At 35.2% G+C, this 23,891-nt stretch overlaps 1 protein-coding gene across 4 annotated transcripts in view; it reads left to right on the top strand.

The window, feature by feature from the left end:
- Window positions 1-22,364, top strand: part of LOC118268124 (angiotensin-converting enzyme) — a 45,010-nt gene extending 22,646 nt beyond the window's left edge. Inside the window, exons 1-12 of one of the 4 annotated variants that reach the window (XM_050706405.1) lie at window positions 210-335; window positions 14,395-14,616; window positions 15,514-15,769; window positions 16,112-16,255; window positions 17,405-17,596; window positions 18,189-18,456; window positions 18,767-18,891; window positions 19,662-19,789; window positions 20,312-20,526; window positions 20,949-21,089; window positions 21,567-21,742; window positions 22,200-22,364. In XM_050706405.1, the coding sequence (XP_050562362.1) occupies window positions 14,398-14,616; window positions 15,514-15,769; window positions 16,112-16,255; window positions 17,405-17,596; window positions 18,189-18,456; window positions 18,767-18,891; window positions 19,662-19,789; window positions 20,312-20,526; window positions 20,949-21,089; window positions 21,567-21,742; window positions 22,200-22,282 (1,947 nt within the window). In that variant the 5' untranslated portion in view covers window positions 210-335; window positions 14,395-14,397 and the 3' untranslated portion in view covers window positions 22,283-22,364. Of the gene's footprint in view, window positions 1-209; window positions 336-6,370; window positions 6,543-14,394; window positions 14,617-15,513; window positions 15,770-16,111; window positions 16,256-17,404; window positions 17,597-18,188; window positions 18,457-18,766; window positions 18,892-18,918; window positions 19,044-19,661; window positions 19,790-20,311; window positions 20,527-20,948; window positions 21,090-21,566; window positions 21,743-22,199 lie in introns of those variants that run through there. The other 3 variants (XM_050706404.1, XM_050706403.1, XM_050706402.1) reach the window with 3 other exon arrangements.
- The last annotated feature ends 1,527 nt before the right edge of the window (window positions 22,365-23,891 follow it).

Raw genomic sequence — 23,891 nt, 5'->3', positions numbered from 1 at the left:
AGTTGGCTCGGATAAAGGCCATCTAATAAATTCCTAAAACTATAACAAGGAAGCAATAACTACAGCATGTAAATAAGTCATTGCTTAGGTACTGATACTGGAATAACCTCATCATGTACTTCAATAACCACAAGATAGCACACAGCTTGACCACAGCACGCAGTTTGTCGACATCCTAACTTGGATTGTATAACATCCCCCACTAGTACGCTGTTGGAACGCGCAAACTATCGCTTCCTAGAGCTAGTATCGTGCGTTTTGTTAACAAAACTAGACGTGTTAGACCATGTCGTATTATTCCGTAACTGTTATGAAGTTTTACGTGTAAAAACTTTGTAAGTGTTCTGTGATTATTGTGAAAGAAGTTGGTCCTTTTGTACTGGAATGTGGTCCTTTTGGAAATATGTTGTTTTATGTAGATAATGTGTTGTGTTGTATAGGATTTGGTAATAGACTTCAAGAAAGGTGAATTTGGAAGGATTTGTGAAGTGTTAGTCAATTGTTTTCGAGGTCACACCGGTTTTGTTGTGGTGCAGTCTTTTTGGTTGTGATAAGTAGATTGTATTCTTGAATTAATTTGTATATGTATAAGAGACTCCAATAATATCTAGGTACATTGCTATAAACTACGAGTAGATATTCGTGGGAATTACCACAATTTCAGATAGGTAATCTTCCTAGACATTTTTGGCCAGATAGCCATAAGTGGATTGGTTAGGCTCATTTAGGTTTGTGGAAGTGACAGAATACACACAGTACTCGTATGTTCTGAGTAATCAGGTGATTTTCACGTTAAGGTAGGTCTGTAAATTAAAACCTGTCGATATATGGGCACAGATATTGGTAGGTCCATCTAATCAAAGCCATCTAGTTTCTTTAATGCATTTTCGATTTTAGTACGAACCAATTAGAATTAAAAATCAATTGAATAAGTTTTACAGTTGGTATCTCAGCATATTATGGATATAGGGGTCTGATCAATACAATTATCCTACATACCTTTCCGACTCTTGCGTACATAAAATTCAAAGAAAACCAAGAAATAAAAAACAAAACATCGTCAGTCATGTTTATTTTTAGTTTTTAGGCGTGTCGATATGAACGGATACGAAACTAAAAAACTCCATGTAATTTAAAGTCATACATGTCATTAGATTTTATTTTACGACTAGCTGTTGCCTGTGGCTTCGTCCGCGTAGAATAAAGACTTCCGATAGAATTTGGGATTTTGAATTTTCTGATTTTTCTAAATTAAACAAAAACGTAGCTTAGCTGTATGTAACAATAAATATGATTAATGGAAGCTAAACGCATTCACAGCAATGTAGCATAGAACATCTCTGGTGGCAAAAGCACCATTACCCACCCATTGGTGAACCTCAGCACGATGGAACAGAATAAATAGAATAGAATTTTGACCAGGCAACTACTGGACTAACGAGTCAGTGATTATGTAATAGAAGATGTGTTTCGAAGTGGCACGCGATCAGGTTTCAAAAGTGCAACGAACCTTGACCCTGATTTCTTTAGGAGTTTATCTAATGAATAATTAAATTAAACGATGCATTTTTTGAACATCAGTTCAAGCTGCTTGCAAAAAACTGACTACAGTAGGTAATAAGTATATTTAGCTAGTTTGCTTGATAATTATATTTTTTTTAGATTTATGCATATTTTTTATTTATGTGGAAATCACTAATTGCTTAAGTGATTATTCTTGCATTTGTAAGTTGTTGAACTCTGGGTTCTATTCAAGATTTTGTACAATGTTAAAGCTACTTAATTACGTTGCACAGTAGCTGGTCACCCAACCACTGCATCAACCGTGCACTTAAAGTTTAGTCAAAGATCTCATATTAAGTAGGGATCAGTAAATTTTTACTGATTCTTCACATTCACAATAAATGTACACATTGAATGTACCTACTTAAGGAATTTCAAGAAATAATATATATAATAGGTAGTATTTACGTCAGACCTCGAAGGGGTAGACAAAGGGAACCACAAATAAACATGCACTGTTCACCAGCTCTTTTTTATGGTGCTTTGGGCCGCTTTGGGTGAGGCGAGAGTGATGAGTCAGACTCTTACTGACTAAAATCTATCCCGTTCCTGCTGCATCCATCTCCTACTTTCGAGCCGGAGCCTCGGTTACCAGCTAGTCCCCAGCTCGGGGTCTTTTCATCAGCTATGTTATGAGTAAAGTGTACACATACTAACTAAACCTGTATGTTTATATGTATGTATATTTACTTTCACGAACAACTTTATATGGCTTACACAACGCTATAAAATGAAAGAGGTGGCCACGTCCTAGCTTGGGAAACCCCAAGTAAAACATTGTATGAGTCACTTACTAAGTAATCAGTATGCAAATTGTCCATACATTAACAGGCTTGTTTACTTAAATAGGGAATTTATAAAACGTGTTTTTATTAGTATGTACTTAGGTACCTAATTTAATAGCGGTGGCTTGCTATGATAAGAAATATTGAGGAGGTTTGCTTCACAATATTTCTTATGATGTGAAGATTTGAGAAATATTGTGATGTAAATGTATTACTAACAAGCTTCTGCCAGCGGCTTCGCCCATGTTCTCGTGGGATAAAGAAGTAGCCTATGTGTTATTCTATACCATAAACTACCCCTGTACCTTTTACCTCGATGTCTATAGCCGATTTGACGTGATTGAGTAACAAACATACAAACTTTCGTATTTGTAATATTTAATATGAGCCGTCTGCTCGTTTACCGGCTTATACCATAAAAAATGTTATAACTTAATCATTTACAAATACATAACTAATTAATTCATTATAATTACCTAGTAACGTTTACTTTTTAATAATTTTACTTTTTAATAAATTTGTAGTGCACATTCCAATTTTGCATGATCGTAAAACGTTTTAAGTTGGTTTGAGTACACGCATGTACCGTTGCGAGCTAGCTTTGTGTATGTAAACTGTGATGAGTCAACGGTAAACCGCGCGAACGTGCTTAGTGGCCGTACTGTCGCTCACAAAAGTTTTTGTCTATAAATTAATAATTAAAGACAAAATGTTGAGAAAAAATATACAAGAAAAATACGTATCTTAAATAATTGTTGCAAATTTTTTAAAGCATATAATATATATTTTTTAAATTAAGTACCTCTCCTGTCTCTTTTTAACGAAACTTAGTCATTTACCTCGTAGAAAAAAACAGGTATGTCTGATAAATTTATGGCACAGGTTTTGAAACTGACATCGTCATTAGTAATATTATTAGAACTTAAAATGGGATATATTGGAAACTCACAAAAACTAATAAACATGGTAAATATCCGATTTATATTAACTTCACTGTTAATTTTACAACCTCGTTATTATATTATTAATATAACATCAAATTATTACCCTTATTATTGATAATCATAAGATTCTTATTACTTACATTAGTCATTCAATCTCAAGCATATCATTAATACCTATTAATTTATGATAAACATAGTGCGTTTCACACCTTTTTACATTAAAATTTAATATGAATAATACCAGTTTATTTTCTAGATCGTGTTTTCAAGACCTGTTACACTGGCAATATAAACGTTACATTTCTCTGAAATCTTTTAGTAATATTATTGAAAATTCTTGGAAAATAAAGTGCATTTTTATTGCTCACATACGTCAGTGATTGCATAACAAAGTAATAATCGTACCAATAAATATTATGGTTGTTATTTAATCAAACCTGATTAAAATTTGTAATATCGCCAATCCATATTGAGCACGCGCTTAATGCTCAAACCTTCTGTGTGCGAGAAGAGGTCTTTGGTCAGCACTGGTTGTTGATGTGTGATAAAAATTGGACGCCGCAATTTTTCTTAGAAAATGTACGGTTTTGTTGAGAATTTTCTCGCTACCGGTTATAGCCAATAATTAATCACTTCAAGATATAACACGTGGATCAAAATTATTACAATATCTTAAGATTGATATAAAACTTTGCTTAGTATCTTAGTAATCTAGGAATTTTGGATTGAGATTGGTTTTTAATTTCGGTCGTTACTATCTGTCTGTACTATATGTCTACGAAAGACATAAAACAGCTGATTGTATGTCTTCATTGAGTGTAGAAGCTGTTTACTTAGTGACGTATCTTTGTATAGGTGTGCCCGTGTAACTGAGACTGAGCATTCATTAATGAGTCAGACTAACTTGTAGATAAGTTTACAAGTCTACGCGTGGTGATGTTGTACTATTACGCATTTGTCTATTTAGGTATTACAAGAATTCTTAACTTTCTTGGTGAAGGATCACATTTATATATTTCTTGATAAGATAGGGACCGCTATTACTATTACTTTTTTCATGTGTTCCTACACTCTGATTCAGTTACAAAAAAAGTGACATTGGGATTTTTTATAATCAGTTTGAATCTCTCAGTTAAGTTTAATTGGTTGTGTAATAAATCATACGCTTTAAGCATAAAACTTATATCACAGATGAACAGTATGTACTCGTAACTAACTCGCATAAATATTTCCAGAGACGTTTCCAAACAATCATTGTGTTCACATAATATTTTTAAAACTATGTGTCGTCTATAACCTAGTTTGTTTTATGTTTTCGGGTTTGTAGGTTAATTTATTAGTGAATGATCGAGTTTTTATATTTGCAATGGGTGTATGATAAAATTTAAGTATTTTTTTGTGGTGTAAGCCGGTAAACGAGCTTAAGGATCACTTGATGGTAAGCAATCGCCGTTGTCTATGGACACCCGAAACACCAGAGGCATTATAAGTACATTGCCGGCTTTTTGCGGGTTAGGAATTAATGGGAATGGCGGATTGGGAAGATTGGGAAGGGGGGTAAGTAGGCCCCCGGTAACCTCATCACTCTCAAACACTTAACTATGCATATTGCGTTGGCTTTCACGAAAATCGGTTATAATTACTAGTTATCAGGCAGCTGTTGTCTATTCGACAGATCGAAGTACACGACGGACCGCAATTGTTTTAACTTCGATCCTCATGGAAACATAATTATGTTAAAATATCGACGTGTAAGTAAAATTGCTGATGAATACTAATCGCATTTGAGAATAAGTTTACATTCAAGGGATATTTAAAATAAACTACAGTTAAGAACTACTTAATGTGATTTGTAATTGAACTCCTATAACTGCAGACTACATTCCTCGCGTCCATTAACCTTGGGATGTGCACACTTTATCCACTCTTAATTAAATCAAAATTCACGTGTTTTTTCTACTCGTTAACTTTTTTATCAACATTTTTTTGCACCTCATTCCGAGTAGACAGTTCTGAATTAAATAATTCTTTGAATGGAATTTAAATATTAATATACTCATATAAGTCAATCATATTTATAAATAAAATTCAAAGGAAATTTTGCGAATATCATAGTGTTAATTTTTTTATGCACTATTGCATACTTAAAAAATGACAATCAATCAATCAATCAATCATTTATTTTTCTTCCGGACTGTACATACAAATATAATGATACTTAACTTTATTCAGTCACGAATTTAATATACCTATAAATTGCAATTCAAACACTATTTTAATATTTGAAATTTAAATAAACTGTAAACAAATATTGCGTAAAGTTTGTTGTTGAGCACTTGTGTCGAGGACTGTACCGACGGTGACAGTGAAGCTTGCAAGCTGTCTTGCAGCACACAAGTAAATACAAGCCAAAGACTATTTCGTAGATGTGTAATAGTAATGTAGACAAAAATAATTAATTTGTTTGCCAAAAAGAACTACCCACTTTTTTAGAATCTCTGATTGTATAAAATTGAAGATTAAATTTTCTAGTAAGAACTTAAACGGACATTATTATTTTTTAATGCAAGTTTATTTATTAATTATCAATAGCGACACAATAAAAAAAATCTAAAAGAAAAAAATCTAACAGCCGTTAGAACCAAATGTAACATATTTAAATACCTTTTTTAATGGGAAAATTTTCCAATTACTTTCCCCATGTTGAGCGAGGCGAGAGGGAGTATTACTCTTACTGACTAAAAACCACCCGTTCTTATTCCTGCTTTTCGAGCCGGTCCGCAGCTCCGGTATTTAAATACCTAACAACATAATATCATAACGGGGCCAACCCGTTATTGTTATTCGATAGTACCCAATAATGTTATTCGATAGTTCAATCACCAGATTTCTGTTTATCGTTAATTTAAATTCGGAAAACGGAAACCTACGCGCAGTTACCGCATCGAGAAAAACAAAGCGTGTGTAACTGTAAGTAAAATAAAAAAAAAACACATCTCCAATCAATGACACTCAATAAAATCTATGGCCGAATCCGATACCCTTTATCGTAGTGCGCATGTGTGGGTGGATATCGAGGCTGCGCCAGCACACGACTCAGTCATCGGCCGGTCGGACGCGGCGGCGACTGGCCGTTCTTATTTTAAAATTTAAATAAAATTCGCCAACCAATAACGGCATCGTATTCGTCCTGTCATCATCCCGAATTTTTGAATGAAATTTTAAAAGTTGAAAGAAATTTTAAATATCGGTAAGCAGTTTTTTCGATATTTTTTTATAACTATCGTGATTTTTTTTTTCAATACATGTGTGTTAAAATTGTTTGTAAATAATAACGCGCTTCATTGATATTACACTTATAGTTTCGCATTTTTCTATTAAAACAGTTGTTTTACATGCTTACTTTTTAATATAAATTGCAGTTAAACAATTACATTGTAAGGTAAGTTTAAAGTGATTTAAGTTAAACAGCATAAATTGATTACATGGTTTAGTTCGTTTACGCATCATTTACGGAATTACATTAATTGTTTTAAAACTTCAATTAAAAAAATGTAAAATGTGTGTTTCATTTGTTCGGAATGTGGGTAAATGTGTTTTGATTTACGTTACATGGTTAAATGTATATGTAATTATGTACGACACGTTTATAAGTAGTTGCAAGGAAATTAATATTTCGGTACGGTACCTATATAACGTATTTATTTTGCTTAAATATTCAGATTTTTTATTTATTATACATAATCATGATCAGTGACTAGCGGGTTACCGGGGCTCCGGCTCGAAAAGCAGGAGTAGGAACGGGGTAGTTTTTAGTCAGTAAGAGTCTGACATTCCCTCTCGCCTCGTCCAAGGTGGGAGAAGACATTGGATGATTTTCGACCCTTAAAAATCATGATCAATGATAATTTCTGTGTCGTTACTAAACCGGTCTTCTTTTAAACATTAAAAATCATTGGTTTGTTGACATACCTACATTTTCCTCATGAATTAAAAATCAAAATAACGGTTTTAGACTAGTCTTACCGTTTAAAAGAAACTAGGTGAATATACCTAACTGATTATGTATAATCAAATTCTAGTCTCAAAAACTGACCAAGGAATTTTAAGGAGGTATTATGATTCCCTATTCCCTAGTATGTTGGTTCAAATTGGTTTTTAAATATTTTTTTTTTGATTTATTATTTACACAAAACAATAATACAATAAATAACAAATAGCAACCAAGAAACCACTAAGGTTTAGAACCGTGCTATGGAATCTGCCTTAATTGTTGCAATATGGAAGTAGGTACAATAATTTTGCTTAAATAGTACTAAGGTAATATTCCTTAAGTTTACATTTTATATTTTTAGGTGTGAGACATTTTTTTTACTTCTGCGGATATACTGTTAATAAGTCTCGGTACAATATAAGCAGTAGTTCGTTCGCCATATGCATTGTTGATTGATAATTTTATTTTATACTTGATTCAGCAACTAAGTACGTTATTATGTGTTCTTTATTTACCGTACTAATACTTGCAATATACATAGTTAGTTGTAGTTGTTTTTACTGAAAAAACTTGAACCCGGAATAGAACTAGAAACCTTGTGCTCAAATGTTGCTTTGCGGTCATTCGATCATCCATACCAATAAAGCATGTCAAGGTTAAGTTAATACTGATGTGTTTTCAAAATGCACATTTTTATCGTTATTTTAAAATACAGATTCCTTCATTTTTATAGAAAAAATTGTAGACGTAGTATTGGAACTTAACACGGGATATTTACCATGTTTTTAAATTTTTATGAGTTTCCGATATTTCGGCACTGTTGCAAGCGCCATGATCACGGATAAATTGGAGTAAATGCGGGTGGATGTTTATGAGTAGACAAATCGGTCTACCCTCTTTCTAGTTCGTTTTTTGCTGACACCGCTACCACTGTCACTTGTAACTCGATTTAATTCTCGACATACAAAACTCACTGTGTCCGCTCGCGAACTTTCTTCTTTTTTGGCACTTTTGCGGGTTTTACACAACTGGAAAAAACTTATATTGTAGACGTATTTTCCCAATTTTAAAAAATGTGTTTTACGTACGTTATTTTAAATTCCATTAATTATTAAATATTTTTATTATTTAAAGCACATAGGTACCGCATTAATACAATTAAAATTGTGTTCCAATAACATTATTTTTAAACAGAAATTCCACTGCTCCACAAAAATATTTTAACTTTTTTCAAAGTATTCATTGTCGTCGTTAAAAGGAATGGAATTTGTTTGTAATTAGAAAAATATTTTAATTATTGCAACTGCGTAATTTAGAAAATGACACCAACGTAACATTTGGTAATTGAAAATTAAATTATTGTAAAAAAATATACAGTACCAGTTATGGCAGTTGTATGAGTTTCTACATACATACATACATAACCTCACGCCTGTCTCCCATGGGGGTAGGCAGAAACATTGGAACGCAAATTGCCACGGTCCTTACATATTTATTGCGCTTCATCCACAGTCATCAGTCTTTTCATGCATGCTCGTCGGTTTAAGGTACTTTTAATTTGGCTCTTTTTATAATATATCGCCAATCTGGTCGCTATATGTCCGTCTGTTGCGCCCTCTACCGACGGTCCCGCTTATATTCGCCTTATATACTTCTTTCGTAAATTTACTTTCATCCATCATTTCTACATGAGTTTCTATCCAAAACAAACTAAAATCCGTTGCGTGCGTTGCGTACGATGCGGGCCTGTGGACGCTTACCTTTAGATTCCACGCCATTCAAAAAACAACATTGAATTTGCAAATGTGTATGGACATGGCTCCTATGACTCTTTAATACATGGGTATCATAATAAAAAAATAAATATTAAAATTCAAACATCATAACATACCCGAGAGTAAATAGAGTGTGTAGATATTAAAAAAACAATGTTTTTATGTTCGCAAATTCACATACCTAAACAAAATTGATATTCTATTATGGGCTATGTACCTATGTATATGTATATCTGTTTAGTAATATTATCGTGTATATGGCCTATTAAATAACAGTAAAATCGTAGTATGTGGACATCTGGCAGTAATTTTAGATAGTTAGGTAGGTACATAACAGTAATTAGTAGGTACCTATTTCAATTGGCTGAACGCAGGCGGATCACTTCTTTAATTGCGATCATTGAACCTGATATAGGAGTTTAAAATAATTTGTAACAAAACATAACTTATGCGGAAATCTAACCTGCGGTCTTGCCTCTGTGTAATTAATTTCACCCAGTCTTTAGCGATTGTTTTCGGCACAAAATCGTTTACTGAGGAATAGTTTAAGTAATCATTAAATGTACTCGAGTCTCTGAGTACGGCAGTTGATCCATTAAAATTACATAGGTATCAAAATTCTAGATAAAGAAGCGTGCACCAGACTAGACACGACCTTCAGTAATAACGAGAACGAATGAGAAGAAGAATTAAAATCCCTAAATAGATTTTCAACTTTATTGCAAAACTACTAAATACTGAATTAGAATAATTAGACAGATTAGAGTGGCATGATGTCTGTGATATCTTTATCTACGAAAACTGTACTCATTACACTCGTTTACTAATTAAAACCTTTTTTTAAACGTGGACGTAACAAGTTCTAATTTAACGGCATCATCGATATTTCCAATTGATTGCCACTCGTTTCGATTAACATCGTTGAATTGATGAATCGATCAAGCGCATTACGATTACGAATGCAAAAACTTTGCAGCTGTTCCATGCAGCGGCATTGTAAGGACGTTGCCTTGAATTCGTTCAGGGTCGGACTGTAATGTTGTGGGACCCTGAACTAGCACTACTAAGGGGCCCAAGTCTTTAAGCCTCTAGTCTAAAATAATAATCATGCCAAATATATTTGAGTATCTATGTATGAGGTCGTATGTGCTTTATTCTAGGTTAAGAATTTAGATCTATTTTCCAGTTATGTGGGCTCCGGGGTTGGTCTACTAAGAGGACCCGGTGCCTCCTTTAGGTGTAGATGATGGCCATCGGGGAGGTTTTAGTGAGGTAAAAATTCCACTCTCCCTCGCTTTTTTTCCAAAAATCTAGGCGCCTTTTGAAGGATTCCCCCTGTCATCAAAAAAATATCTAGTACATTCTAGTTTTATTGTTTTAATAGCTTTTTTCGAGACTTTGTATAAACCTAGGGGTTATTCACATCAAATGATTGCATTACTACTTTATATTCTATCTCTCTCTTGTCTATTTGATTGGGTACCTATGAAAATTTCCTTTTCTTTCTTTTATATCTTCGAGGCTAGGCTGCAGTTCAAAAAGCCTGCACATAAATCCGTCTCTGATCTGATCGCATTCCGTACTTTTTTTATTTCGAAATTATGCAAGATATACCGTGTCACCGACCCTACACGATGGCTCGATGGAAGATGGTACCAGTTTTGAAACCTCATAGCCAAGGGTCCTATCTGTACAACTATGTACACATGAATTGGTACTTTATTCTCATCATACCATGGGTAATTATCGTTTGATCCAGAAAATGGGTACTAAGGTAACTCGACTACTAGACTTGGAAATATCTTGCTCTACTTTACCTTGGGCGGTTGCATCTTTTTTGTTGTTAAAAGTGAGTTGAGAGTTAAATTCTTTTACATCGTAAACTTGTATAGATTGATGGCATCTCGTTAATCTGCTATGTTAAAATGTATTCGATAACGATGGGTTTAATAAAAAAGTACTGATTGATGGTCTCAAAGCATATAATGTTGAGTTAGGTCATGAATTTAAAGACCTTGATGCGAGCGCCAAAAAGAACGACCTAAACGTTTACGCGGAATTAGCAAGTCATATATAAAACCAAAAGCGAAAAATGTACTCCCATCTCAGCCATATCATATTCTTTTATAAAATATTGAAAGAAACAACAGCCAAAACTTACGTCAGAGTATATTCACTGAACACAAGCCAATTATGTAAGGAGAGTAGCGTAAACTTCCTAAGTGCGACAATTCATACGACGTAGATGAATTATCCGCGGTTGGGCAAAAGACAATGCTGGTGTCAAGATGGATGAGTCAAGGACTGTTTCGGTCCGTCGCACACCGGCTTCATGGTGGAACCACAGACATATTGTATGAACATTATACACTACATACTTATGTATGGGAATTTCCTGCAGTTTTTATGGTCAAAGCGATCTTTTGTGGCAAAATTAACTGCAAATAAAACATATTGGTTGCTAAACGGATGTCTCGTGGAAATAAGATATGTTTGAGTTTGTTTATTTTTGTCATTGTTTAGTACCAACTAAGTGTAATAATAAAAACAATCGAAAACAATATGCATGGGTTACATTGAAATGACGACATCACATCAACACCCTATACGTAAAGGTACGCGTCCACAGGCCCGCATCGTACGCATCGCACGCACCGCGCGCAATGGATTTCAATTTGTCTTGTATAGAAACTCATACAACTGCAACCATTGATCCGCATCGCACGCACCGCATCATCAGCAATGCCTCCATGCGATGCGTACTAATGACGTCATAAGGAATGCGTGTGATGCGTGCGATGCGTACGATGCGGGCCTGTGGACGTACCTTTAAGCTTCATTTCATTAAATGTTTGATCCAAGTTTACGTCTCTATGATTTTGACTATAACCTCCTAAGTTTTTATCATCCTCATCTATCATGTGTATAAAAAAATAAACGTTGTCATCAACAGATTTGACAAATGTGATACTTCAAAAGAATTTTGCGAGAGTTTTGTTGATTGTTTACAATTCGCAATTTTTTAATGACTTCTACTGATAATTGTGAAATCAAATTCTGATTAGTTTTTAACAGATATTTCGTGAGACTTTAGAAAAATCATTTTTAAAATCAAAACTGCTTTTTTATTTTGTGCATGTACTAAATATTTTTGCGGAGCCTAAAAGGTAACTTTAAACCTGTACTATACCGTAAAACGGGGTAAATAGATACAGAAAAGCGGCGAGCCGCTAGGTATCTAGTAGTTTCGAGTCACAGAGGGACTCTTCATCATGAGCAACGTGATCACGCGCTGCCTACTGTAGTAGTAGTCAGTAGTTAATGTAAACTGTGATTTGGGTGACATTTTTGGGAAAATGTTCTAATATTTGTTCACCCCCTCCTGTATCTATTCACCACTCGAATTATATTAACCACGTTTTACTGCATAATTTGTATAGGCTAGACCAGAGTCTACAATGTTGTAGTTAGGTTGGTACAGTTACATTTTCATAAAACTTTATCCCGTCGCTTCTCAATACTGATCAATTTAAACCACTAAATGACTAAGTGTGGCGGCTACTTCTTTAACCTGTGTGTTCCGGGTTGTTTTTGCCAATAATAAAGGTTGAAATAAATACAGCGTGAGGTAATCTTCTTCATTCATTAATCAGTTTGAAATAGGTAACTGACCATATAGACTTCTTTGGAGGTCATAGTACTCAATGTTTCGAAGAACCTAGTACATAGGCCGATCCTTTTTGTCTTAGGAAGTGAATAATACATATAATTATAATGTCATTAATATTTATGTCATTATTTTTATTAACAGTCAAAGCCGGGGCAAGTTGATTATGACTTCGTGCGTTAGATACTCGTAATAATAAAACATACTTATAATTAAATACTTTCACAAGGATATAATTTAATGTAATAAATTATTTTGGTTTGGTCACTAGGTTACCTATATTGATTTAATTTAAGATGGTCTAAAGATAACTAACAACTTGAGAAGAGAAAGCAGTATCATAATCTATAATATAAAAATAAGTCGGGTTTTCCTTCCTGACGCTATAACTCCAGAACGCACGAACTGATTTCCACGATTTTGCATTCATTGGAAAGGTCTCGGGCTCCGTGATGTTTATAGCAAAGAAAATTCAGGAAAAATTCAAGGGAACAGCAGAAAATCAGGGTAAATCATTGGAGGCGAAACGGAGTTCGCCGGGTTTGCTAGTATTCTGTAAAATTAAAGAAGATGCTTGCTGTGTAGCACTAACAGTAAAATTATGATTGAATAAGAAATTAATTACGTTGCACTATATTTTTCCGAAACCGCAATCAATGTGAAACAAGATTATGGGCGTGGCTTGAAATTAGTCGAGTAACTTCAATTTTGGAATAGGAATATTGACTTTTCGTCATATTAATAAAAATCAAAGAATCGTAAGATTTATTGAGTTGGTTTGTAACGTAAGCTTTTACAACTAAATTGGTAAAGATTCGTATCTTCTGAAAGGCAGGATATATAAAGCAACTACTAGATAAAACCGAGTCGTAAACTAGTACAACATAAACTGTTGTATTATCTTGTAAATACTCTTAATGACGACAATACGAGATCGTATCACAATACATCCACTCCACGTGTAGCTTACTCGTATGCATTTTGTGGCTACATTTTATACCACATAGTTGGATCATAGTCCTTCTACGTGGATTACTAAGGGGAAGGCCTTTGTTCAGCAGTGGACGTCTCTCGGCTGATGATGATGATGAGTTGGATCATATCATCGCTCGTGACAGTCCACTGGCTATGGGCCTTCTCTGCATAAGAGGACTTCTAATATTTTTTTGTCATGAGATAAGTCGGTATACGAGCGGACGGATCACTTGATGGTAAGCAAGCAATCAGCGCCGCTCATAGATACCTGAAACACCAGAGGCGTTACAAGTGCGTTGCCAGTTCTTTCGGGGGTTAGAAATATCAGGATTTGGGGATTTAGAAAATAAGAGAAGGAGTGGGGGTGATTGGGCCTCCGGTAACCTCAATCACACGACGAAATACAGCGCAAGCGTTGTTTCACGTCAGTTTTCTGCAAGGTTGTGTTATCACTTCAGTCGATTCATCCTGAAGCATGACTCTCCCACATTTGAAGTAGCTTGGTTCTTGCTTAGTAGGCTAGTTGGACATCGTTTAAGAAGGGTAATAGGAAAGTGCTGCAGTCTCCTCCAAAGGTGTAACGTTAAAGGGAATTCTTACGATACCCGCGAGGGATGGTAACAAATGTGGTGATGTAAATTTATTTTAATTATAATATGTGATTAAAATTGTACCATTTCTGTTTTCACAGACGATGTTAAAAGTCGGGGGAGGAGCGTTGCTGGTGGCGGCCATAGTGGCGGTCTTCGTGGTCGCCACTCAAGGCCGTGACCCTGACCTTGAGGCCTTGGAGCTCGAGGGTCGGGAGTACATCTTCCAACTCGACAAGGCCACAGGCCAAAGGAAGAACAAAGTCGGCATCTACGAGTGGGACTACTATTCTAATATAACGAAGGAAAATGAGGAGAAATGGGTACGTTGGTTCTTGGAACAATAGCAAATATGTATTTTGATTATTCTTAATCGCCTTAGCATTATAGTATGTAGGTTGGAATAAAGCTCCATGGTATGGCAATAGGCTGATTCTGTTACATGGAACTTAGTAATAACTGGCGAAAAGTGTTTTCCTATATGCCTATATGCGACATTTACACTGCGAATACCCTTAAGAAAATTAAAGTCGTTCTTCAATGCTAGTCACAGAGTTGGAAATGTCTTAAAAAAATTAACAGCTAGATCTGTATCTTGGTTTTACATTAAAACCGAATTTAGCTATGGCGTATATAAAAAGGAATCCATCGCATCACAACACCGCTAGCATCCACAATCCACAAGTTGATAATCAGGCAACCGGTATTTCCAGTAATATAAACAATAAGAGAAAGTGAGTGACCCACTTCTTCGACAACGTTCGGTAGCCGATATTAAAAAGGCAAATAAAAATTAATTGAATTTTTTGTCCAAACCAACAAATCTGTGTCAATAAGAATTCATTTTGATCTAGATTAATTACAGACTTTTAGAAATAAAAACGTTAAGTTGACATATACTGCACGATTGGCGTGGTGGTTGGGCTACTGGTTGCCACGCGACGTGTATCGGGGTCGATTCCCACACGGAATAATTCTTTGTGTGATCCACAAATTATTGTGTCGGGTCTGGGTGTTATGTATATTAGAACTTGTATGTTTGTTAACGCACCCACGACACAGCAGGAAATCCTAGTGTGGGGCTAAGTTAAAAAAAAACATACTAAATATGTAGGTTGAAATACACGGTTAACACACGTAAACTGTTCGAATAAAGCCAAACTATATCTGTATAATAGAAAGGAATGGTTTCTCATACAATTTCTATAAAATAATTCCAGATCCAAGTCCGCATAGAACAGTCCCAACAAGAGAAACGAGCGTGGGAGGAGACGAAGATGTACCGGTGGCAGGACTTCCAAGACTTCACTCTTCGGAGGATGTTCAAGAAATACAGCCAGCTGGGAGTGTCAGCGTTACCTGATGAGAAGTACAAACAGTTGATGCAGTTGGTCGCTGGCATGGAGTCCAACTACGCAACCGCCAAGATCTGCGATTACAAGGATCGCACTAAATGCAATTTGTCTTTGGAACCAGGTGAGATAATGTAGCTTACGAGACAGTCTTCGGAAATAATAAACCAAATCAGTATTGGACATAATATTTATTGAGTTCCTAAAATTATGTATTAACATAATGAAGGAAGTGGGAAATGACAGCTTCATATTTTGCAGTACTCAAACCTTCATGAATTATACACCAATATGCAACTGCTGTCTGATAATAATCTGTTTAGTAACATTTAAGTTTATTGGGAACAGACACACAGAACAGATAAAATAGCACTCTGTATTTCTAGCTTAAAAATAATGGAAAAGAAACATAGTCAAAGTTTAAATATGTATAAAAATAATCTCATAAACGCATAAACTATTACAGAAATCACAGAACTGTTCGCGAAGAGTCAGGACCCTGAAGAGCTGAAGCACCTTTGGGTGGAGTGGCACAAGGAGGCTGGAGCGAAGGCTCGACACAACTTCACAGAATACGTTCGCTTGTACAATGAGGCTGCTAAACTTAATGGTAAGGAGATTCAAGAGAATTAATAGGTAGAGATGCTGGCAGGTACACCTGTTCAAATTTGTGTAATAGATTTTCAACTTTATTTTATTGGTATTTAAGGAGGAAATTGCATTTTTGATAGAAATATATTAGATTATAGCAATTTAGAGTTCGCGATTGGAATAATACTTTATTGTTAGTTAATTAGGTCTAAAATATTTCTTCTTTGGTTTCTAGAAATATACTTACATTTAAAAAAGTTTTGGACGAAGAATGTAGAAGAAAGGAACTCTATTTCTATAAAAGTCCTACGTTCTCAATAATTTGATATTCACAAAACTAAATTAACATAAGTTTTATTCAAAATGTTTACGCACAAATTATGCAATATAAAAATTTAAAAACTTTTTCCTTATATTCACATTATATTACATGAATCAATAAATTTTAACTATGTATTATATTGATTCTGAGAATCCTCAGGTATATAAGCTGGTATATAAGATGATGACGTCATATTCAATTTCATGGAATTTTGTGACCAGTTTTCTATATTTTTTCTGAATGTAATTTAATTTATAGTTGGAAACAGCAAAAACGTAGTCAATTTATTTAGTTCAAGCTCTAATCAAAATTCTTTGAAATTAGATATGCTAACGTGCTTACGTTACCTATGCTTATTTACGTTAAAAGTAAATATGTATGAATAATTTATCAATTCCATAAAATTATTGCTGTTTAATGCCACATGCCATGCAATAAATGATTATGCTGCCATTGTTATATACTTGTCAATTAATATGCATTCTATTTGCGTTTAAGTTTTTAGTTAAAAAGCAATGTAATGCAATATAATGTAAGTCTAACATTAGACTCATTGTTTTTTTATTCTTCAATGAAACTAAGGTTATAATAATATTTTTTATAAATCACGTTTAACAGTTAACATACTAAATCCTACTCCTAGATGTAACAAACAATATCTGAAAACTGCATCAAACCCGGTTCAGTCAATCGCAGGATAACCGTAGACATGCAGGCCAAACTGAGAATCTCCTTCTATTTTTAAATCTTTTAAAAGACTCTCGACCATAATTATTATTATAGTGTACCCATTTTTACTTTAAATGTTTTTTTATAATGTCTTATTATATTGCTTCTGAATTCCAGATTACAAAAATGTAGCTGACTGGTGGCTGTCGGAGTACGAGGTGGAAAACTTTGAGCAGCAGCTGGCCAAGATCTGGGAGGATGTGAAGCCGCTGTATCAGCAGCTGCACGCGTACGTCAGGAAGAGGCTGCGAGACAAGTATGGAGACCACGTCGTCTCTGCTCGAGGACCCATCCCTGCTCATTTATTAGGTGAGCGTATAGATTAGAATCAGACGTTACTTTGTGGAGATCCATGCTACACTAAGAACTGGGTAAATATTCCGCTGTCGGAATGTATTTGCAGCATGCGGTGTGCAAAATCCGCCCATGAATAAATGCTCACGCAGCAAAGATGCAACACAAAATACACACAGAAGTCATGCAACAAATCACTCGCACCATACTCGACATATGTTTCGCTCCTTCATGAAGCTTGCTCAGGTGTTGTTGATTCGGCGGCTTCAGCAGCTCAAGGTTCGGGCATGCTGCTAACTCATTCCTACAGGGAATAAAACTTTAAGATTTACTGAATTCTTAGTATTAAGTGAACACTTTGAGAAAATAGTCGTCACCACCTTCACCATTAACTTGTTTCTATCCAGCCCTGGAGAAGTGGGTCAAGCTAAATTTTATTTAACTAATTTTTAATTTAATCTTGATGTGCAGTATGATATGCCAATTTGTCTGTTTATTAGTTAAGCTGATGGTTTGTTCCACCATGCAGATCAGAAAATATCTATGATCATTTTTTTATAATCAGTTTTTTAAATCGTGATCTACATTTACAATTAACATTTTCCAGGTAACATGTGGGCTCAAACCTGGAGCAACGTTGAATCATTCACCCGCCCTTACCCAGACAAGAAAGAAATCGACATCACACAGGCTATGAAGGATCAGAACTACACCACATTGAAAATGTTCCAAATGTCAGATGAATTCTTCAGGTCTTTGAACCTGACTGCCATGCCTCCGAAGTTCTGGAAGAACTCCATCATTGAGAAACCTACTGATAGGGAAATAGTCTGCCATGCGTCCGCTTGGGACTTCTACGATGGTGAAGATTTCAGGTAACATACGAACATGGGATCGTATTTGCACCAAAGATTTAAAGTAAAGCTTTCAATAATATGGTTTTTCCATAAATATTCATTGTATTTATTTAATAATATTGCTTTTTCAAATAATGGGTCTTCTTACAAAATGCTTAAGAGCTTCCATAAAGTATCATTTTCCATTGCTTAAAATCTGAATCTACTTACTTGTTTACTTCTTACCAAAAATCCATGTGTTATCAACTACATCAACTCAATAATCTTGGTGGCACCACATCAAAATTCAAAATTTCCACTAACCTTATTATTTGGCTTAATTTTGAAGGATTAAACAGTGCACAACAATCGATTACGAGTACTTTCAAACCACGCATCATGAAATGGGACATATACAATATTATCTTCAGTATAGACATCAACCGTTCGTTTTCCGGGATGGAGCAAACCCAGGTAATTAATGCTTGTCTGTTATACCAGGATCAAAATGTGTACATCGATCAACAGAGAAAACTTTAAAACAGTCCACCACGAAATGGGCCATATCCAATATTACTTGCTGTATAGCCACCTCCCCGTCGTGTTCCGAGAGGGGGCTAATCCAGGTACCAATTTGTAATATGGGAAATAATCGCTTTCTACATGCGTGTGAACATTTTCTTTCTTCCCCATCATTTCAAAAATATGAGAATTCTGTACTTCTCGGTTTCTCATTTGGAATCGATTCATTTATAACGTATATATACGTATTTATAGAATCTACTAATCACATTGGTTTCCTATAATATTTTTGAATTTGTTTTGGAAGTGTGGATTTTTTAACAAAAGGATTTATTGCCCTACATGTTTTCATTAAAATCTGCTAAAAATGGGTCTTTTCATTGGCTTTTCACGTTCCAAAAAAGGTTTTCTTTTATATAAAATAATTGAATATCCACGGACTCGAGTCCGTACCCTTGTCATACAATAAGTTTTAGTTTTACTGTCGATAATACTTATTACAAAGATATAATATGCTACACTAACCACAAATAATTCCAAAAAAGGTTAAACATCTATTAAAAAACAAAGAATTCTCCACATATTGGTAAAGTCTAAAAGTGGAGAAATTGATATGACGGGTGTGATTGGGAAAAATGCATATTGGGCCCGAGTTCTTTTATCATAGACAGGTGGACAAGACTTTATTAAATAAATTCTAATCCAATTTATAAATGTTTTAGGTTTCCATGAAGCTGTAGGAGACACGATTGCTTTGTCAGTGTCCTCTCCTAAACATCTCAGACGAGTTGGGTTAACCACCGGAGACGCTGAAGATGAACAGACTGAAATAAACCAGCTTTACAAAATGGTTTGTTCTATATTGTCGTGATACAATACTATTTTTAAATACTCTGTTAAGTATATATGCAACGGTATGCCTTTAATCCCCGAAAGGGTAAGCAGAGGTGCGAGGTGAGGTGGTCACTTACCATCAGGCGAGATAGCGGCCAAACGTCGGCCCATTCAATATAAAAAAAAAAAAAATTACGGCACGTAATGCTGGTATACAATGTACATCCACTTTTCTCCATTTGTATTATAAGTCCCATGTAATAGGGGGTGAGCCTATTGCTATATACTGGACTCGATTCCAGACTCCTGAGACATTTCCGAACATCCGAAAAAAGTCCAGTAATACTTTGCCCGACTTGTTAATCGAACCCTTGACCGCAGTCGCAATTGCGACCATTCAACCAACGAGGCAGTCCCTCGACTGACGAAGCAGTCTGTTAAGTTTTCTATCAAAGACATGTTCAATAACTAAAATATTTTCCAAATAGCTTTAATTTTGTGGAAACATTGATTTAAACAAACTTTTTCTTAATTTCAGGGCTTAGATAAGATCGTATTCCTGCCATTCGCCTACACTCTTGACTTATTCCGTTACGGAGTATTCCGAGGCTCTACTACTCCTGAGGATTATAACTGTCAGTACTGGAAGCTAAGGGAATCCCTTCAGGGAGTGGAACCACCTGTTAACAGGACTGAAGAAGATTTTGATGCGGCTGCTAAGTACCACGTATCAGCTAATGTGGAATATGCAAGGTAAGTTTAATAATCATATTTTATATTACCACCATCATTAATAATATTATGAACTCGTGTATTCACTGTGAATCGAACGCCAAGAAACAACTAAATGGACATTTAGCGTACCCATCCACCAGAGATGTGCGAGGAAGATGCGCAGCTCGAGTATGCAAAGTATCGATTGTAGGGAAGCCATCCATAGCACGCATCCACAGCACGTATCTTTCTATATAAAAAACATACCTTAGCTGTGTTTGTTTCCACCAATGTTAAGCTATGTGTGGTCAAATGGATCCACAGTAGCAAGGTAGTATAGCGCATATCTGATGGAAAACGCCCTTACCCCAGGTGTATTATTCAACATGTTATCGATCAACATGGCACATTCGTTTTCATTCTAATGACCAGTCTCGTAACTTCTTTCTTTCTCTTTCCAGATACTACGTGTCCTTCATAATCCAGTTCCAGTTCCACCGCGCCCTCTGCCAGCTGGCTGGGGAGTACGTTCCTGAGGACCTCAACAAGAAGCTCGTAGACTGCGACATCTACCAGAGCGTCGCCGCTGGAAATACTTTCGCGTAAGTTTGTTGAGAGGTGCTGAAGATAATAGTAATAAAGTCAATTTGAATTCTATAAGAATACTGTTTTGTTTACTTCGATTTTTTATGGTATAAGGCTGGAAACAAGCAGTTCGATCACCCGAAACAATAGAAGCGTTACAAGTGTGTTGCCGACCTTTTGTTGTTAGGATTTTTTGTTGGGGAATCAGGAATAGATTAAGAATAGAAAAAGATTGGGAAGCAGGGCAAATCGGTCTCCGGTAACCTCACTCATAGAACGAAACACAGCGCAAGCGTTGTTTCACGTCGGTATTCTATGAGGCTGTGGCATCACTCTGGTCAAGCCGGCCCATTCGTGGCGATGCATTGCTCTCCCACACTTTAATTTATCTATTTATTTAAAGCAGGTATTGCAAACACCTGTGTGTTTATATACACCTAAATCTTTTGTTACATCAGACATAATTAACCAATAACATTATTTTTGTATCACAGTAATATGCTCAAGATGGGTTCCTCAAAGCCTTGGCCTGATGCGATGGAAGTCCTCACCGGCCAGAGAAGTATGAAGGCTGATGGACTTCTGGAGTACTTCAGGCCTCTATACGAGTGGCTACAAGCAGAGAACCAACGGACTGGCGAATACATCGGATGGGAACCTAGTAAAATGCGTAAGTATTCTGTTTTAGTTTACTAGACTAGAGATAAAATGTGCCATGTGGTGAGAAACGAGTAAAATACATTTCATTTTGTGACTACAAACTTACTAAGAGTTGATTAACCGATTAAGCCACTATTGATAGGGACCAGGCATCAGCGCTCTCAACAAACCTGAACCTAGTAAACCTACTTGACCAAATGTGGAAATTATAGCAAGCCACTTTTACTCAGAGGAAACTCATAACCCATTAGTGAACAATTATTTTGTGTAATATGTATTATGTAACTAGCTTCTGCTCTCGGCGTCACTCGCGTTTTCGTGGGATGAAAAGTGGCCTATGTGTTATTCAAGACCATAATCTACCCCCGTTCCAAATATCGTGATCCCTTCAGCCATTTTGACGTGATTGATACACAAACTTTCGCATTTATAATATCAGTCAAATAAGATGTATCCTGTTATTACAGAATATTGCACAGCTGAGCAACGAGCCGCGTTAAGTGCGAAGGAGACGTCGACACCAGAAACACAACAGCCCGCAGAGTCGTGACGCGTTGAGTACTTATTACCCTTAGTCTAATTTATAGCAGACAAGCAACACAGTATTCATAATAAACGTTTTTATAAGGAAATCTTTTTTCATTTTCTTGCCTTCTCATTTTTCTTCCCTTAACACAGACCTTTCCTAATGGTAATCAATAAAGAACTACGAGTATATACGCTCCAGACTTCTGTAAGCCCGGTGAACGATGCATCAAAAGGTTTCACTTTATTTGAAATATTTTTTTGACTGATACATACAACATAGATTAGGACAACATAGACAGCAGTCTCATGGAGATTGGCTGGTGTTTCCTTACTTCATGTTACGAAAATTACAGAAATTGGAAAGTTAAATGATTTTTCACAGTTACGTCCTCAAAGTCCTAAGTAATCGTAAAAGTGGAATCGATGTAGGTTCAAACAACATAAGATAATGTTCAATTCCGTTTCGTGTACTGAAATGTAGGTAAATAAAATAGATAAACGTTTGGTAGGTACGTGCCATTTTTCAAATTTCTAGAGATCAAGTTCCATTTTGATAATAATAAAGATGACTGGAGATTTATTTTATCTTTTAGATAATTTGAGATAAGAAATCATTCTTATCTGATTCTGTCTAGAAAGTAAAGTCATGAATATTCAATAAGAGAAAAGTATTGACATCACTCACGTAATATTGGCTAATCTTATATTTTAGAATATATTCTTCAATTTTAATTATATGTACATAAAACAAATAAAATACTGCGTTAATGTAAATGGTATAGAGATCATTTTCAGATATCAATATTAAGATCACTAGGTTTATTTATTAGAGTTTCTAGAGATTAATGATTATGTTCCTTAAGTTATAAGTAACAGGTGTCAAAGCTCTCTGAGCAAAAATCAGATATATATTGATCATGGCTATCATATCTCGAAGTAGTAGGTACTTTTTATCTATATGAAATAGAAAAACTAGTTTCTTACTAACAGTGACTTGTCTAGAGGGTTCGTCTATGAAATGTATATAGCATACTCATAAATCGCTTCTATTAAAAATCAGAGTTATATCTCATGCTACAGGGACTGCATTTATGCTACTGCAGAGAAATGTGAAAGAGCAATACTTTTTTTAAGAAATGAATTGGAATGATTTAAAAAAAATAGTTTCAGCTAACTCATGTAACTGTTCAATAAGAAGCCTAGTTTCAAGCCACGCTAGGGACTTATATTCATGAAAAGCATTTTGCTACACACATTAAAAAAATTGGTAATCCCAAAAATTATACATATTGTACTTTGCAATTATTACGGACCAAGTTAAGTAAATAAACACATCTAATATGACTTCAAAATCCTTCTCACATTAGCATAGCGACAGGTCATTTATTGTCAAGTCCAAGAACATGGAAGTGAGTAAACACCGGACATTATTTTGATTTCTATACACGTGCGGATTTGAGGAAAAGTCTACTAGGGTATTCCTAGGACTTTTCCTCAAATCCGCATCATCATATACATATAGAACACATTTAAAATACAGCCAATGACACGTATGTATTTAATATATTGGACTAGTTATCCGTCTACAGCTTTGCCCATATGGAATTTAAATTTTTCTTAGGTCCCTATTC

The sequence above is a fragment of the Spodoptera frugiperda genome, chromosome 29 (assembly GCF_023101765.2).
Source record: "Spodoptera frugiperda isolate SF20-4 chromosome 29, AGI-APGP_CSIRO_Sfru_2.0, whole genome shotgun sequence".
Taxonomy (NCBI): Eukaryota; Metazoa; Arthropoda; class Insecta; order Lepidoptera; family Noctuidae; genus Spodoptera; species Spodoptera frugiperda.
The sequence above is the reverse complement of the archived record's forward strand: the minus strand, read 5'-3'. Positions and strand labels throughout refer to the sequence as shown.